The 15,491-nt window shown below is 44.1% G+C and overlaps 1 protein-coding gene across 4 annotated transcripts in view; it reads right to left on the reverse strand.

Annotated features, from left to right (window-relative positions):
* Positions 1–15,491, reverse strand: part of LOC124271162 (protein MCM10 homolog) — a 69,008-nt gene that overhangs the window by 21,245 nt on the left and 32,272 nt on the right. For all 4 annotated transcript variants that reach the window (XM_046706236.1, XM_046706235.1, XM_046706237.1 and 1 more), the window contains exons 21-23: positions 12,030–12,178; positions 10,872–10,914; positions 5,786–5,890 (exon numbers count right to left, since the gene is read on the reverse strand). In XM_046706236.1, the coding sequence (XP_046562192.1) occupies positions 5,789–5,890; positions 10,872–10,914; positions 12,030–12,178 (294 nt within the window). In that variant the 3' untranslated portion in view covers positions 5,786–5,788. The remainder of the gene's footprint in view (positions 1–5,785; positions 5,891–10,871; positions 10,915–12,029; positions 12,179–15,491) is intronic.

A 15,491-nucleotide genomic window follows, 5' to 3' on the forward strand; every position in this document is an offset into this window, starting at 1 on the left:
GGGTCCAAGGAGTAGGGAGCGTGAGGAGTTTCAAGCACCTTCAGGGGTCCAAGGTGTAGGGAGTGTGAGGAGTTTCAAGCATCTTCAGGGGTCCAAGGAGTAGGGAGTGTGAGGAGTTTCAAGCATCTTCACGGGTCCAAGGAGTAGGGAGTGTGAGGAGTTTCAAGCATCTTCACGGGTCCAAGGAGTAGGGAGTGTGAGGAGTTTCAAGCATCTTCACGGGGTCCAAGGAGTAGGGAGTGTGAGGAGTTTCAAGCATCTTCATGGGTCCAAGGAGTAGGGAGTGTGAGGAGTTTCAAGCATCTTCACGGGTCCAAGGAGTAGGGAGTGTGAGGAGTTTCCCAAGCATCTTCACGGGTCAAGCAGGGAGCGTCTCAGGGAGTCCAAGGAGGTCCAAGGAGTAGGAGGTGACTCCAGGAGTGAGGAGTTTCAAGCATCTTCACGGGGGATCCAAGGGAGTAGGGAGGTGTGAGGAGTTTCAAGCATCTTCACGGGTCCAAGGAGGGGGTCCAAAGGAGTGTGAGGGTTTCAAGTGGGTGTAGGGAGGAGTTTCAAGCATCTTCTCAAGGAGTAGGGAGGTGGGTCCAAGGAGTAGGGAGCGTGAGGAGTTTCAAGCATCTTCCACGGGTCCAAGGAGTAGGGAGGTGAGGAGTTTCAAGCATCTTCACGGGTCCAAGGAGTAGGGAGTGTGAGGAGTTTCAAGCATCTTCATGGGTCCAAGGAGTAGGGAGTGTGAGGAGTTTCAAGCATCTTCACGGGTCCAAGGAGTAGGGAGCGTGAGGAGTTTCAAGCACCTTCAGGGGTCCAAGGAGTAGGGAGTGTGAGGAGTTTCAAGCATCTTCACGGGTCCAAGGAGTAGGGAGTGTGAGGAGTTTCAAGCATCTTCACGGGTCCAAGGAGTAGGGAGCGTGAGGAGTTTCAAGAATCTTCACGGGTCCAAGGAGTAGGGAGGGTGAGGAGTTTCAAGCATCTTCACGGGTCCAAGGAGTAGGGAGGCGTGAGGGTTTCAAGCAGTGTGAGGAGTTTCAAGAGTAGGAGTGTGAGGGAGTTTCAAGCATCTTCACGGGTCCAAGGAGTAGGGAGTGTGAGGAGTTTAAGCATCTTCACGGGTCCAAGGAGTTGGGAGTGTGAGGAGTTTCAAGCATCTTCACGGGTCCAAGGAGTTGGGAGTGTGAGGAGTTTCAAGCATCTTCACGGGTCCAAGGAGTAGGGAGTGTGACAGTCCTGATCTCTTACTGCTGTCACTACGGTGTCCCTGTTCACAACAAAGCCGTGTCTTCAGCCTGCACATGTCGTGTAGTTAACAATGAAAACAGCCATAAATCATAAGCAGCTGTCAGCACTGACATTTAAATATTTTTTTTCGCAAAACTATTGAAGACAGAAAGTAAGAGTAAAGTGCAAATAACTTGACCATACTATGAAATACATTACAATACAGATCATACACGCATTGTAGACTTCTTTTGTATGGTATTTCCTGAGAAACAGGATCAAAACATAAAGGTCGAATTTATACCTCGTGAAAAAAGTAACATGTTTAGTACTATTACAAACTACGCATTTCCCAAATGCCATTACATTTGAACAAAACTAGCTGAGTAATGCCAATAAATAAAACAAAAAGGGTTTAATGACAGCTGTTAAAGAGGCAATATTGAAAATTGGATTTCAACCTCTTGATCATATTGGTGTGTTATGTTACCTGAGGGTGTCGATATCCTGGTTATAGTTATCCATGGAGAGGGCATGGTTGTGACACAAAGGTGAATCAAGGAACATATATATAATATCTTGTTTTTCACTCACATAACTTTCAGCCAGGTGAGTTTATGTGAACAAATAAAGAGGGGTTTTTTTAAAACTAGTTTGTTGTTTTATGTCGTCCTATGCTCTATTCCAGTTTGTACCACACAATCCCGTGTCAGTGATCCTAACCACCTGATCTCCACAGTGTGGACCACACAATCCAGTGATTGACATTATGACCATGGGTAACTGCGATACAATGACATGCATCAACCAAGTCAGTTATCCTAACTACCTGATCTCCACAGTGTGGACCACACAATCCTGTGATTGACATTATGACCATAGGTAATTGCGATACAATGACATGCATCAGTCAGTTATCCTAACCACCTGATCTCCTAAGTGATCTTCTGGGAGAAGCATGGGTTGCTGAAGACCATTTCTAACCTGGTTCTCCATTGGTCTTGAACAAATAGCTTACAAATGTCTCTATCAAAGTACTACCAGTATTATTTTCTCCACTTTATCAGTATCAGCTGCATCCTAAGTCATGACATAGACATCACCCAAGACTACCATGACATTGATTGTGTATCCTTGCACTAGTTGGGGGCTACAGTTGGGGCCGTCTGTTCAGTCAAAGTGTTACAGTCATTGATTCTCAGGGCATGAATGGATGAGGGAAGACCTTCACTGAGAACCACAGTGATAAAATCGTTATCTAGTATGGGCTTTAACATCTCATTCAGAGTCCTTCACTTCTATAGTGTCGTCCATACATGTATGTGTGGCTGCCAGTCTAGTTTCCCAAAACTCACTCGGACATACCAGGCTGACATATAACTTGGATGTCCTACTCAGATACGTCATACAGACCAGACCCTACAATGTCTTGTTTCATCCCCTTAATGATGAACATCACACAGGATGACAACTACAATCTTGCACTGTCATCTGGTATGACACAGCCAGGGCATTGAACCACTGTCCGTCTGCTCTCTGGCTGATGCTGTATCCAGGCCACCATGGAGGCGGTGACATTAGTAATATTAAACTAAAACCAAGGTCCCCCTGCTGATTGTGTTTGTTACACCCACACAAATATTAATTTCAGATTAACATTCAGTTTTGGGGAGAAAAAATTTGGCTAGGTTGTATGTGTCGCATACTTGCTCCAGCTGAAGAACTACGGACAGGTTCAGTATCCAACCAGCACAATATAGCCGACACTAGTAACACCCAAACTCATAGCAGATAAAAGTGGCCATTATTGCCATCACTCCGTCGTAAGATCAGAATGATGACCAAAAGTACAAGATGAACTACAGGATTCTGGCAAAAACACAATGTGCCATTTTTTAGTATGAAAATAATTGATTCTGAAAGAAAGAAAGAAATTTGGAGAAGCTCTTTAAATCATTGTCAACCCTTATGTAAGTGAAAAAGAAAAGGTTATATTTTTTGTCTTAAGCAATTCTGGGAGCATGTGAAAGTGTGGGAGTCACGTTACAGTATGGCACGAATACACAGGTGTTTGACACAAAGTACACTCACAAAGAAAGTCCAGATTAACATCTGACAGTCCAAGTATTCTCTTGTCAGCTTTACAAATAGTCGTGGTTGTGAGATTGCAGTGTGGGTGATCCATGCAGGTTATAAAGTTGATATTGAACAGCTTCCCCAACTACAGTCTAGTGAAATAACATCAGCATCCTAAGTATACAACAATAACTATTTTACTTAACATTGGACTTTGATAATTCTAAAGCAAAACATTCACACATAGTTTTAATCATAAATACATGATTCCACAATTTTTTGTAAATTATGTAAAGGACAACTACAGAATACAACATTAACGCTTCACTTCTACTTAATCATACATTTTCAATTGCCTGATCACACTGCAACAGTCTGTTCACCACTTGAAAATGTCTGACATCAACTTACATGAAATGCATATAAATATGATCATACATGGATCATAAATCAAAATTTCCAAAACATCTGACACAAGTATTGACATGCCAGACAGATACACTGCATGTGATATTACATACAGGAAGCATCAAGAACCGTTTAAATTCTGGGGTAAAATTGCAACAGTGGTCCCTAAAGCAGCCATGCTTGAAATTGGATTGGAATTGTGTGAATTGATGACACAAGTGTAGTTGATCACGGCCCCATAATTACAGTGCAGTTTCAGTGAAGATGTGGAAAAGAGAACCATCAGGTACTGCAGCTCACCTGAAGGTTTCTGAACTCCACAACATTTAGCCCTTCTGTTAATTATCTTGGATAACATATATTCACGTCGAAAAGAGAACTTGGTAGGAAAGAACAGAAAATAGAAAAAGTTGAAATTTCTCAGAAATTACCAGAAAAATACAGAATCAGAAACTATGCAGATTCATCATCTGCCAATTGCAAATAATAATAAAATTTACATTTGCTGTTCAAGGAAAATAAAAAATTTCTTACTCATTTATCTTTGGAATTATCTAGTTGGAAAAACAAGCATTGTCACTAAGGTGACATAATCCCTTGCCGCAAATTATCAAATCAAACTTAAAAAGTAATGAAAGTTTAAGCTGAAGTTAAATGTCAACAAAAACATGACCAGTCAACCTCTCTTGATATCTTGCTCTTTAGTTGTTCAAACACACAAATATTTTAAAGACTGACTTTGACCTTGACATGAATGTCATAGTGTATGAAATATGTAAAAATGGTACTAAAGAAATTGCTCATTGAAAAACATTCAAGGGAAGTCTTGAAAGTCTACGAAGAAAATCCAGTGAATTTAGATTAAAATGCTGAAATCTTCAAAGTGACCTTGACATGAATGTCATAGTGTATGAAATATGCAAAAATGGTACTAAAAAAATTGCTTATTGAAAAACATTCAAGGGAAGTCTTGAAAGACTATGAAGAAAATCCAGTGAATTCAGGTTAACATGCTGTAATGTTCAAAGTGTCAAAAGTGACCTTGAAAATTATGTGAAGGTCACAAAAATTGACTGGGCCCTGCGCCTTTATTAGATGAAGCTTGGTGTCAAATATGAAAAATATCCAGTTAATTGTTCTTGAGATATCTCGCTGACCATCTTAACATGCAGGTCAACATACTGAAATTAAGTGAAGGTCACCAAAATCAACTGGGCCCTGCACCTTCCCTGGATGAAGCTTGGCGTCAAATATGAAGAAAATCCACTGAATGGTTCTTGAGGTATCTCCCTGACAAGGGTAAAATGATTAAGTCCCCTTGTGACCTTGAAATTAGGGTCAAGGTCACCAAAATCGACTGGGCCTTGCACTTTCCCTAGATAAAGCTTGGTGTCAAATATGAATAAAAGTCCAGTAAATGGTTCTAGAGATATCTCGCTGACAAGGGTAAAATGATAAAGTCCCCTTGTGACCTAGAGATTAAGGTCAAGGTCACTAAACCTGACTGGGACGATTCTTAAGATATTCCAATTCGTACGGACGGACAGATGGACCATAATACTATATCCCCCACTTCACGCTAAACATGGGGGGAGGGGGGAGAGAGAAGAGGAGGAAATAATATATGCAAATACTACTTTCACATTTATAAGTATTCAGCCTCACAACAGATCTCAAACCAAGATAGGAGGTCATGATAAGATGGTATACAAGAATGAGTGAATGTGTTTAGCAACATTCCAGCAATATCAAGGGACACCAGAAAGAAATGGGCTTCACACATTTTACCCTATAGAGCAACGAACCTGGGTTTTCAGCGTGATCAGCGAACGCTTTAACCACTAGGCTACACTAATGGCTAGGGAAAGAGAACATGCACAAGAAAAGTACACAACAAAACTACAGGCATTCTATTCTAGATCTCCCCCCTATACCAGGCAGATGTCTATTCTAGGTCTCCCTCCTATACCAGGCAGACGTCTATTCTAGGTCTCCCTCCTATACCAGGCAGACGTCTATTCTAGGTCTCCCTTCAACCATCCCCTGCAGACTCTCAATCTCCTCATGGACACAAAGTCGACCTCACCTCTCAGCTGTTCATGAAGACCTGGCCTCCCAAACTGCTGAGGAACTTGACCTCATCACCTCTCAGGCATAGTGTCTCGCTTTCCAACTTTGGACCGGTCTTTTCCTGGAAAACACAAGCAGCAAATCAGATAACACTATTCACCGATATAGGCAGCAATTTTGTCAATCTGAACTCATGATCATGTCATTATCAGCTTTCAGTTTCAACTTGCTGTCTAACAAATATCTGAGATGTTGGATTGCACACAATTCTCAATATCAAACTGAAACAGCAGATGTGAAAATTACTGCAATCCTATAAGTAGAAATGACTGAAGAAATCCCAGTAATTGCTGGTGTTATATATCATCTCAATCACCTCCATGATAGCTCTGACATCACACGGTGACGCTTTCAAACATGCCTCAGGATAACAGGGGATAAGTTTTAGTCCATGGAAATATCATCAAGGTTACTTGGTTCCTTGAATTACAAATAGTTCAGATTATATAAGATATTTGCTGGATGAATTTGCTATTTCGGTACAAATGTGAAGAAAATTATTCATGACGCTGTTTTTGCACTCAAGCAAGTATCTACTTAAGTGCCAAATAAAATAATGCCAACTGCAAGTGTGTCGTCAATGGGACTTCCAGCCCATCAGCAACTGCCAGTATGTTTCCAGTGACATAATTTGTCCATCATGAACTACTAGTGTTTCCTCATCACAATATATTAGTCAATCTTCATTGGTAACACTGCAGTCCTCAGAGAGTATATCAGTGTCTATTCAGTTTTCAGTTTATCTCTGCGGTCTGTAAGTAATCATATCTACACCACACAATCCTGTCATTGACATTGGCATCTACCTCCATGACTGGAATATAACGACACTCATCAACACTAGTCAGTCTTCAGGGATTAGCTAGCCCATCACCCACTGCTGTTCAGTATACAGTGGGGGTACTAGCCCATCACCCACTGCTGTTCAGAATACAGTGGGGGTACTAGCCCATCACCCACTGCTGTTCAGTATACAGTGGGGGTACTAGCCCATCACCCACTGCTGTTCAGTATACAGTGGGGATACTAGCCCATCACCCACTGCTGTTCAGTATACAGTTGGGGTACTAGCCCATCATCCACTGCTGTTCAGTATACAGTGGGGGTACTAGCCCATCACCCACTGCTGTTCAGTATACAGTGGGGGTACTAGCCCATCACCCACTGCTGTTCAGTATACAGTGGGGGTACTACCCCATCACCCACTGCTGTTCAGTATACAGTGAGGGTACTAGCCCATCACCCACGGCTGTTCAGTATACAGTGGGGGTACTAGCCCATCACCAACTACTGTTCAGTACACAGTGACTGGAATATAACGACACGTATCAACACTAGTCAGTCTTCAGGGATTAGCTAGCCAATCACCCACTGCTGATTCAGTACACAGTGGGGGTACTAGCCCATCACTCACAGCTGTTCATGATACAGTGGGGGTACTAGCCCATCACCCACTGCTGATTCAGTACACAGTGGGGGTACTAGCCCATCACCATCTACTGTTCAGTATACAGTGGGGGTACTAGCCCATCACCAACTACTGTTCAGTAAACAATGGGGGTACTAGCCCATCACCAACTACTGTTCAGTATACAGTGGGGGTACTAGCCCATCACCAACTACTGTTCAGTATACAGTGGGGGTACTAGCCCATCACCAACTGCTGATTCAGTATACAGTGGGGGTACTAGCCCATCACCAACTACTGTTCAGTATACAGTGGGGGTACTAGCCCATCACCAACTACTGTTCAGTATACAGTGGGGTACTAGCCCATCACCAACTACTGTTCAGTATACAGTGGGGTACTAGCCCATCACCAACTACTGTTCAGTATACAGTGGGGTACTAGCCCATCACCAACTACTGTTCAGTATACAGTGGGGGTACTTCAGCCCATCACCAACTACTGTTCAGTACTACACCATGGGGGGTACTAGCCCATCACCAACTACTGTTCAGTAAACAATGGGGGTACTAGCCCATCACCAACTACTGTTCAGTATACAGTGGGGGTACTAGCCCATCACCAACTACTGTTCAGTATACAGTGGGGGTACTAGCCCATCACCAACTACTGTTCAGTATACAGTGGGGTACTACCAACTACATCACCAATCACCAACTACTGTTCAGTATACAGTGGGGGTACTAGCCCATCACCCACAGCTGTTCAGGATACAGTGGGGGTACTAGCCCATCACCAACTGCTGTTCAGTAAACAATGGGGGTACTAGCCCATCACCAACTACTGTTCAGTATACAGTGGGGGTACTAGCCCATCACCAACTACTGTTCAGTATACAGTGGGGGTACTAGCCCATCATCCACTGCTGATTCAGTATACAGTGGGGGTACTAGCCCATCACCAACTACTGTTCAGTAAACAGTGGGGGTACTAGCCCATCACCAACTACTGTTCAGTATACAGTGGGGGCACTAGCCCATCACCAACTACTGTTCAGTATACATTCGGGGTACTAGACCATCACCAACTACTGTTCAGTATACAGTGGGGGTACTAGCCCATCACCAACGGCTGTTCAGTATACAGTGGGGGTACTAGCCCATCACCCACAGCTGTTCAGTATACAGTGGGGGTACTAGCCCATCATCCACTGTTGATTCAGTATACAGTGGGGGTACTAGCCCATCACCAACTACTGTTCAGTAAACAGTGGGGGTACTAGCCCATCACCCACTGCTGATTCAGTATACAGTGGGGGTACTAGCCCATCACCCACTGCTGATTCAGTATACAGTGGGGGTACTAGCCCATCACCCACAGCTGTTCAGTATACAGTGGGGGTACTAGCCCATCACCCACAGCTGATTCAGTATACAGTGGGGGTACTAGCCCATCACCAACTACTGTTCAGTATACAGTGGGGGTACTAGCCCATCACCCACTGCTGATTCAGTATACAGTGGGGGTACTCGCCCATCACTAACTACTGTTCAGTATACAGTAGGGGTACTAGCCCATCACCAACGGCTGTTCAGTATACAGTGGGGGTACTAGCCCATCACCCACAGCTGTTCATGATACAGTGGGGGTACTAGCCCATCACCAACTACTGTTCAGTATACAGTGGGGGTACTAGCCCATCACCAACTACTGTTCAGTATACAGTGGGGGTACTAGCCCATCACCAACAGCTGTTCAGTAAACAATGGGGGTACTAGCCCATCACCAACTACTGTTCAGTATACAGTGGGGGTACTAGCCCATCACCAACGACTGTTCAGTATACAGTGGGGTACTAGCCCATCACCAACGACTGTTCAGTATACAGTGGGGTACTAGCCCATCACCAACTACTGTTCAGTATACAGTGGGGGTACTAGCCCATCACCCACAGCTGTTCAGTAAACAATGGGGGTACTAGCTAATCACCAACTACTGTTCAGTATACAGTGGGGGTACTAGCCCATCACCAACTACTGTTCAGTATACAGTGGGGGTACTAGCCCATCACCAACTACTGTTCAGTAAACAATGGGGGTACTAGCCCATCACCAACTACTGTTCAGTATACAGTGGGGTACTAGCCCATCACCAACTACTGTTCAGTATACAGTGGGGGTACTAGCCCATCACCAACTACTGTTCAGTATACAGTGGGGTACTAGCCCATCACCAACTACTGTTCAGTATACAGTGGGGGTACTAGCCCATCACCAACTACTGTTCAGTATACAGTGGGGGTACTAGCCCATCACCCACAGCTGTTCAGGATACATTGGGGGTACTAGCCCATCACCAACTACTGTTCCACCAACTACTGTTCAGTATACATCACCAACTACTGTTCAGTATACAGTGGGGGTACTAGCCCATCACCAACTACTGTTCAGTATACAGTGGGGGTACTAGCCCATCACCCACAGCTGTTCAGTATACATTGGGGGTACTAGCCCATCACCAACTACTGTTCAGTATACAGTGGGGGTACTAGCCCATCACCAACTACTGTTCAGTATACAGTGGGGGTACTAGCCCACCACCAACAGGATACTGTTCAGTAGGCCCATCACCAACTGCTGTTCAGTATACAGTGGGGTACTAGCCCTACCAACTACTGTTCCATCACCAAACTACTGTTCAGTATACAGTGGGGGTACTAGCCCATCACCAACTACTGTTCAGTATACAGTGGGGGTACTAGCCCATCACCAACTGCTGTTCAGTATACAGTGGGGGTACTAGCCCATCACCAACTACTGTTCAGTATACAGTGGGGGTACTAGCCCATCACCAACTACTGTTCAGTATACAGTGGGGGTACTAGCCCATCACCAACTACTGTTCAGTATACAGTGGGGGTACTAGCCCATCACCAACTGCTGATTCAGTATACAGTGGGGGTACTAGCCCATCACCAACTACTGTTCAGTATACAGTGGGGGTACTAGCCCATCACCAACTACTGTTCAGTATACAGTGGGGGTACTAGCCCATCACCAACTACTGTTCAGTATACAGTGGGGGTACTTAGCATCACCAACTGTGGTATACAGTGGGGTACTAGCCCATCACCAACTACTGTTCAGTATACAGTGGGGTACTAGCCCATCACCAACTACTGTTCAGTATACAGTGGGGGTACTAGCCCATCACCAACTGCTGATTCAGTATACAGTGGGGGTACTAGCCCATCACCAACTACTGTTCTATACTGTTGTTCAGTATACAGTGGGGGTACTAGCCCATCACCAACTGCTGTTCAGTATACAGTGGGGGTACTAGCCCATCACCAACTACTGTTCAGTATACAGTGGGGGTACTAGCCCATCACCAACTACTGTTCAGTATACAGTGGGGTACTAGCCCATCACAAACTGCTGTTCAGTATACAGTGGGGGTACTAGCCCATCACAAACTGCTGTTCAGTCTACAGTGGGGGTACTAGCCCATCACCAACTGCTGTTCAGTCTTTGATGGGATTACTAGCCCATCACCAACTCCTGGAAGCCCTACCCTGTAAACATTTATCACTGATCAAGATTCAGTGTTTTATTGGTAGCGGTTATCATCTTACCCGTGCCATTGAAGTTCTTTCAAACGTTGAACTACCGCAATTTCTGAAAACAAAATGGTACAGCGTAATTGAATGTTTAAGTCAGTAATATTCGTGATATGTCCACAGTAATATCTTATAACCTTGCAACAGATAACATTCCTATCACATTCCTATCACTGACAAAATATTCTGCTGTGGTCCCATCCACTTTCTGAAGTATTTCATCAAGTTTAGATATGTGGAAATTTCATAATCAAATGTCCATGGCCACCCGACAACTCTCGGTCCTGTGCACAGAGTTCAGGTCATGAATCAGTTGAAGTTAAGCAACGTCGAGCTCAGACAGTCCTTGGATGGGTGACCGTGTTTGGCAGCTTGACTCCTGAGAGTTTTTAGGACTTCAGTTCTGCCCTGCAAAGAAGCACATGTGATACTTGTGGTCTCACCTTAGGCAAGTGAGTTTGTTCAAAACTGCCTCTGTCTGCAGGAGAACACAATACAAACCACGGAAAGGGGATAACGAATACAAATATTTGTCACAAATACCACAACAAGTCCCCACTTGACTGGATGTGTTTTGACCCAGTGACGGTGTCAATATGTCACAGTAATCAGCAGTGGCCACATTACTACCAATCGAAAAAATATATAAGAGAGATGACTATTATCCTTCCTTGCTTGAACACATTCCATTTTGCATATTTCGCTATGACACAGTAATTGTAAATAGCAAACTAATTCATGAAAGATTACAGTTTGAATCACCGAAAACAAGTTGCTCATAGCAATCATAGTCATATCAGGCAGAGAGATTTTATGGATGTCAACTTCTTTATTATTCCACCTGATGAAGGAGTAAGGATATACTCTGAAATAATGCGTTCTTCATAATAAAGAAGTGGACATCTATAACACTATCTTCCTTGTGTGTTTCACTTTTAAATGCCATTCTAAGACCTCATAGTCAGATCAGCTACAAGCTATAGAAAAGTAACATTCTAAGATAATAAGCCAAGGTATGAATACATGTTTTGTAATATCATATTAAAGTCAAAGATCTTTGGACTGGAAAAATCCATATAATCAGTGTTTGCATCTCAGTAACTATGGTCTTGCAACAACTTCAACATGAAAAGGAGAATTATCACACAGAGATGTTTATCTGAAAGAGCTTACTTGCAGGCATCCTTAGGGTATTTGTCCAAGGAAACTGTTCTATGTTTACAGTGTTTACACTTGAAGAAGCTCTTGATGCCTTTATGGCGATGAAGATCGTGGCGAGCATTCTTGCAGGCGTCGGTGGCGGAGAAGGCTGTGTACTTGCACTGGAAACAGAACCACCATCAAAATCTGTGGTCGATAAAATGGAGGTCATCAATCTATTTCAAATATTTGATGGGCCTGAAACATAGCAGGGTCTTGAACAAGTTCCTGCAAGTTCCACCAAGAAGGTTGAACATAAGAGAAGGGCGGCTTTCCTTATCAGTTTTGTGGATGCCATGCTCTTTCTATGGAAAATCATAAAATTTCTTGGTCAAATATTGGCACGTGTTCATTTTGTTTCAAGCATTTCAAAAACAGAAGAAAAAACATTGTTAGAGTTCTCAGGATTTCTAAATTTCAAGGCTGTAGGCTTCATCTGAAACACTAATCACTGTTCATTATCAGAACATCTTGAAGCAGATCCATGTTGCCAATACTTGAAAAATTTGCATTTGGAACACAAGACAGTATTCTGTATATTGTCAAACATACTGCAGTGAAATAGTAACATGTGTATTTACACAAAAACAAATAACAATAAATGGTCGCTACAAAACATGATCGAGGTTATGGCAATATAACTATTACAACAGTTGCACTGTCACTGAACCAGCATTCCATCAGTGTTTTCTGTATCGCAATACAGGGACGCACACATACATGCATTATCATTCACGTTTTGTTTGTTGTTGAATGCCGCACTCAGCAATATTCCAGCTATATGGCTGGGGCCAGTAAATAATCGAGCCTGGACCAGACAATCCAGTGACCAACACCATGTGCATCAATCTACGCAATTGGGATATGATGACATGTGTCAACCAAATCAGCAAGTCTGACCACCTGATCTCATTAGTTGCCTCTTACAACAAGCATGGGTTGCTGAAGGCCAATTCTAAACCTTATCTTCACGGGCCATAATCATTCAGAGAAAGTGGGGACAACAATGGCGTCATGTTTGTGTCCATTTTAGAAATCAAACAAAAGCTGTATTAACAGCAAGCAACAATCAATTTCACCATTTAAATAAAAGAGAAATTGTTCAGCTTTTGCACTGAGTACTTCTAAAAAGAATTCTGATAAGAATTGGAATGTAAAAATTCAAGAAATAAATTATTTCATGCTTCCTCTGCCACCAGGTTGAATGACCTGAGCCGTGAAAAACACAAATTGGTTGTCATGTAAATTCAGCATATTTCCTCCCTTTCTACTATCTCATGACAACCTGGAAGCTCGGTGATACCCCAGTTGTCAGACACTTGAGTGAGGGTGGAGAAGGCTCACCCCTACAGTAACAATAGATCCGTCCGATCAGTCCTAATTCGATACTCCCCTGTTCTTTAGGATCAAGTCACCTGCATAACACAGTGTTTGCTTTGAATAATAAGGACATAATCCTTTTAACTGATCTACTTGAATATAAACAACTAACTTGTACTACGAATACACAATGTCATTTAGAAAGTGGTAAAACGTAACATGCTATATTTGGGATTACACTTTCTTAGTAAGTACAGTTTCTAGTACTTTTTTGGGTTGAGTCCCATCCAGGAATCGAACCCACACCCTCAGGCACCTAATCGCCAGCACACAAAGTCAGCTGCCTAACCCACTCAGCCACCGTGGCTTTTATAAAATGGAAACCAGACAACTGGTAGTCTAAACTTCGGACTTTGTGTACCCCTGATTTGTACCAATACTGAGTCTGTATGACTCACCCATTCTATTGAGTACGCCATAAGTCTGTATAATTGTCCTTCTTTTAAACGATTCTTGTCAATGACTTCTCAAATGAGACTGCGGGGGTTTGAACTGTTAAGACGCGAACAGGAAAGGGCACAACTGTAGGAGATTTTGTCAGAAACACTAGTGAACATAATCATCCGCCACCAGACCAAACTCGACTCGTTTCATCAGCTCCCTTCGTAAATGAGCTCGTGAAGAACCTACCATGCCCTCATGCCCAGCCGAACGATAGCTACCTATCGCCGCCTACTGAGTCTCCTCAAGACACACATCCAACAGATCATCCTTCAAGATGTTTGGATGGATGCTATGGAAACCCGTCCTGATGTGCCAGCAGACGTTCCATTCAAAGGCTACATAGTGAAGAACTGGGTGGACGAACGATGACTCCCTATTTCCACTGTCCATGTGGAATCATCATGACACCGTCAGTACAAGAACGAACAACTGCCTGGAAAGGTTCAACAGCTGATTGAGTTCCAGCCCATCAAGCTGACACCCAAAAATGTTTTGCCTGGTTGATATTTTGAAGAAAATCGAGACGGCAGACTGCCTGAAGATTACCCAGTTGGACTTGGATGCTGCTCCTCCAGCATGGAGGAGAGTGTATAGAGAAATAAACAACCCACTGGGCAAGTTGCAGGAACAGTTAGAGGGAGGGACTAAGACGCCGAACCAATACCTGGAGGCTGTGGGGAGACTAGTGAGGCTGTGTTAAATTGACAGCATCAATGTATAACATCATGTGTTGACTTATACAATATACCTATGCCACAGTATTAATTTGTCTACCTCCGGGAGATAAACAGGCAAAACCCGAATGTTGAACTGGTCGCACCACAGTAGAAACTGCCACGCCCCCTGAAGGAGTGACGGGGACACTGTGCCACCTTGCTTTAGGATGTAAGTCATGGCCGTGTGATTGTCCATTTCTAGACGAATCACGCGGCCACGGATAAACTCCAGAAAGCTCTCAAACACCCGGCGGACTGCTCTCAACTCTAACACATTGATGTGCAGGCTGACTTCCTGCTCCGACCATAGGCCTGAGACCGAGTGGTCACCCAGGACCCGACACACACACACACACACCCAGTTACAGCCTGCTTGGGGGCATTGGCTTGGAAGGGTGGTAGCCGCCTGCTTTGCCTGGCCGAAGCCAGGGAGGACGTGGATGACCCCCCAAGGGTAACTGAGGCAAACACACACTCGTCCACCACTGGCGGCTCGAATAGTGCATCCTCCTCCAACTGATACCGCTTGCCAACGTCCGCTAAGTCGAACCGAGAACATGCACCAGTCAGCAGAGGATTCACCACCTCACTCATCAGTGATGGCAGAATGCGTAATCGGGCGCCTGTACAGGGACAGCCACCTGGGGCAGCACCTCCGCGATATGTTCGCGAACCTGCCGCAGGAACGACACGAAGGAGTATGTGACCCCGACTTCCGACTCCTCTCTCCCCTCATCCTCCTCCATGTCGACATCTGCATACTCTTCGGCTGCCGTACTCTCATAATCGAGAGAGGTCGCCGAGGGTGCCACTAATGCGGTTAGAAGTGCTCAAAAGGTCAAGTGGAGCCAGAAGGTTCGGGTCGCCCTGCCCCCTGGTGGAACCGACACCAGGG

This window comes from Haliotis rubra, unplaced genomic scaffold, assembly GCF_003918875.1.
Source record: "Haliotis rubra isolate DU_JTF1 unplaced genomic scaffold, ASM391887v1 Scf158, whole genome shotgun sequence".
In the NCBI taxonomy this organism is placed as follows: Eukaryota; Metazoa; Mollusca; class Gastropoda; order Lepetellida; family Haliotidae; genus Haliotis; species Haliotis rubra.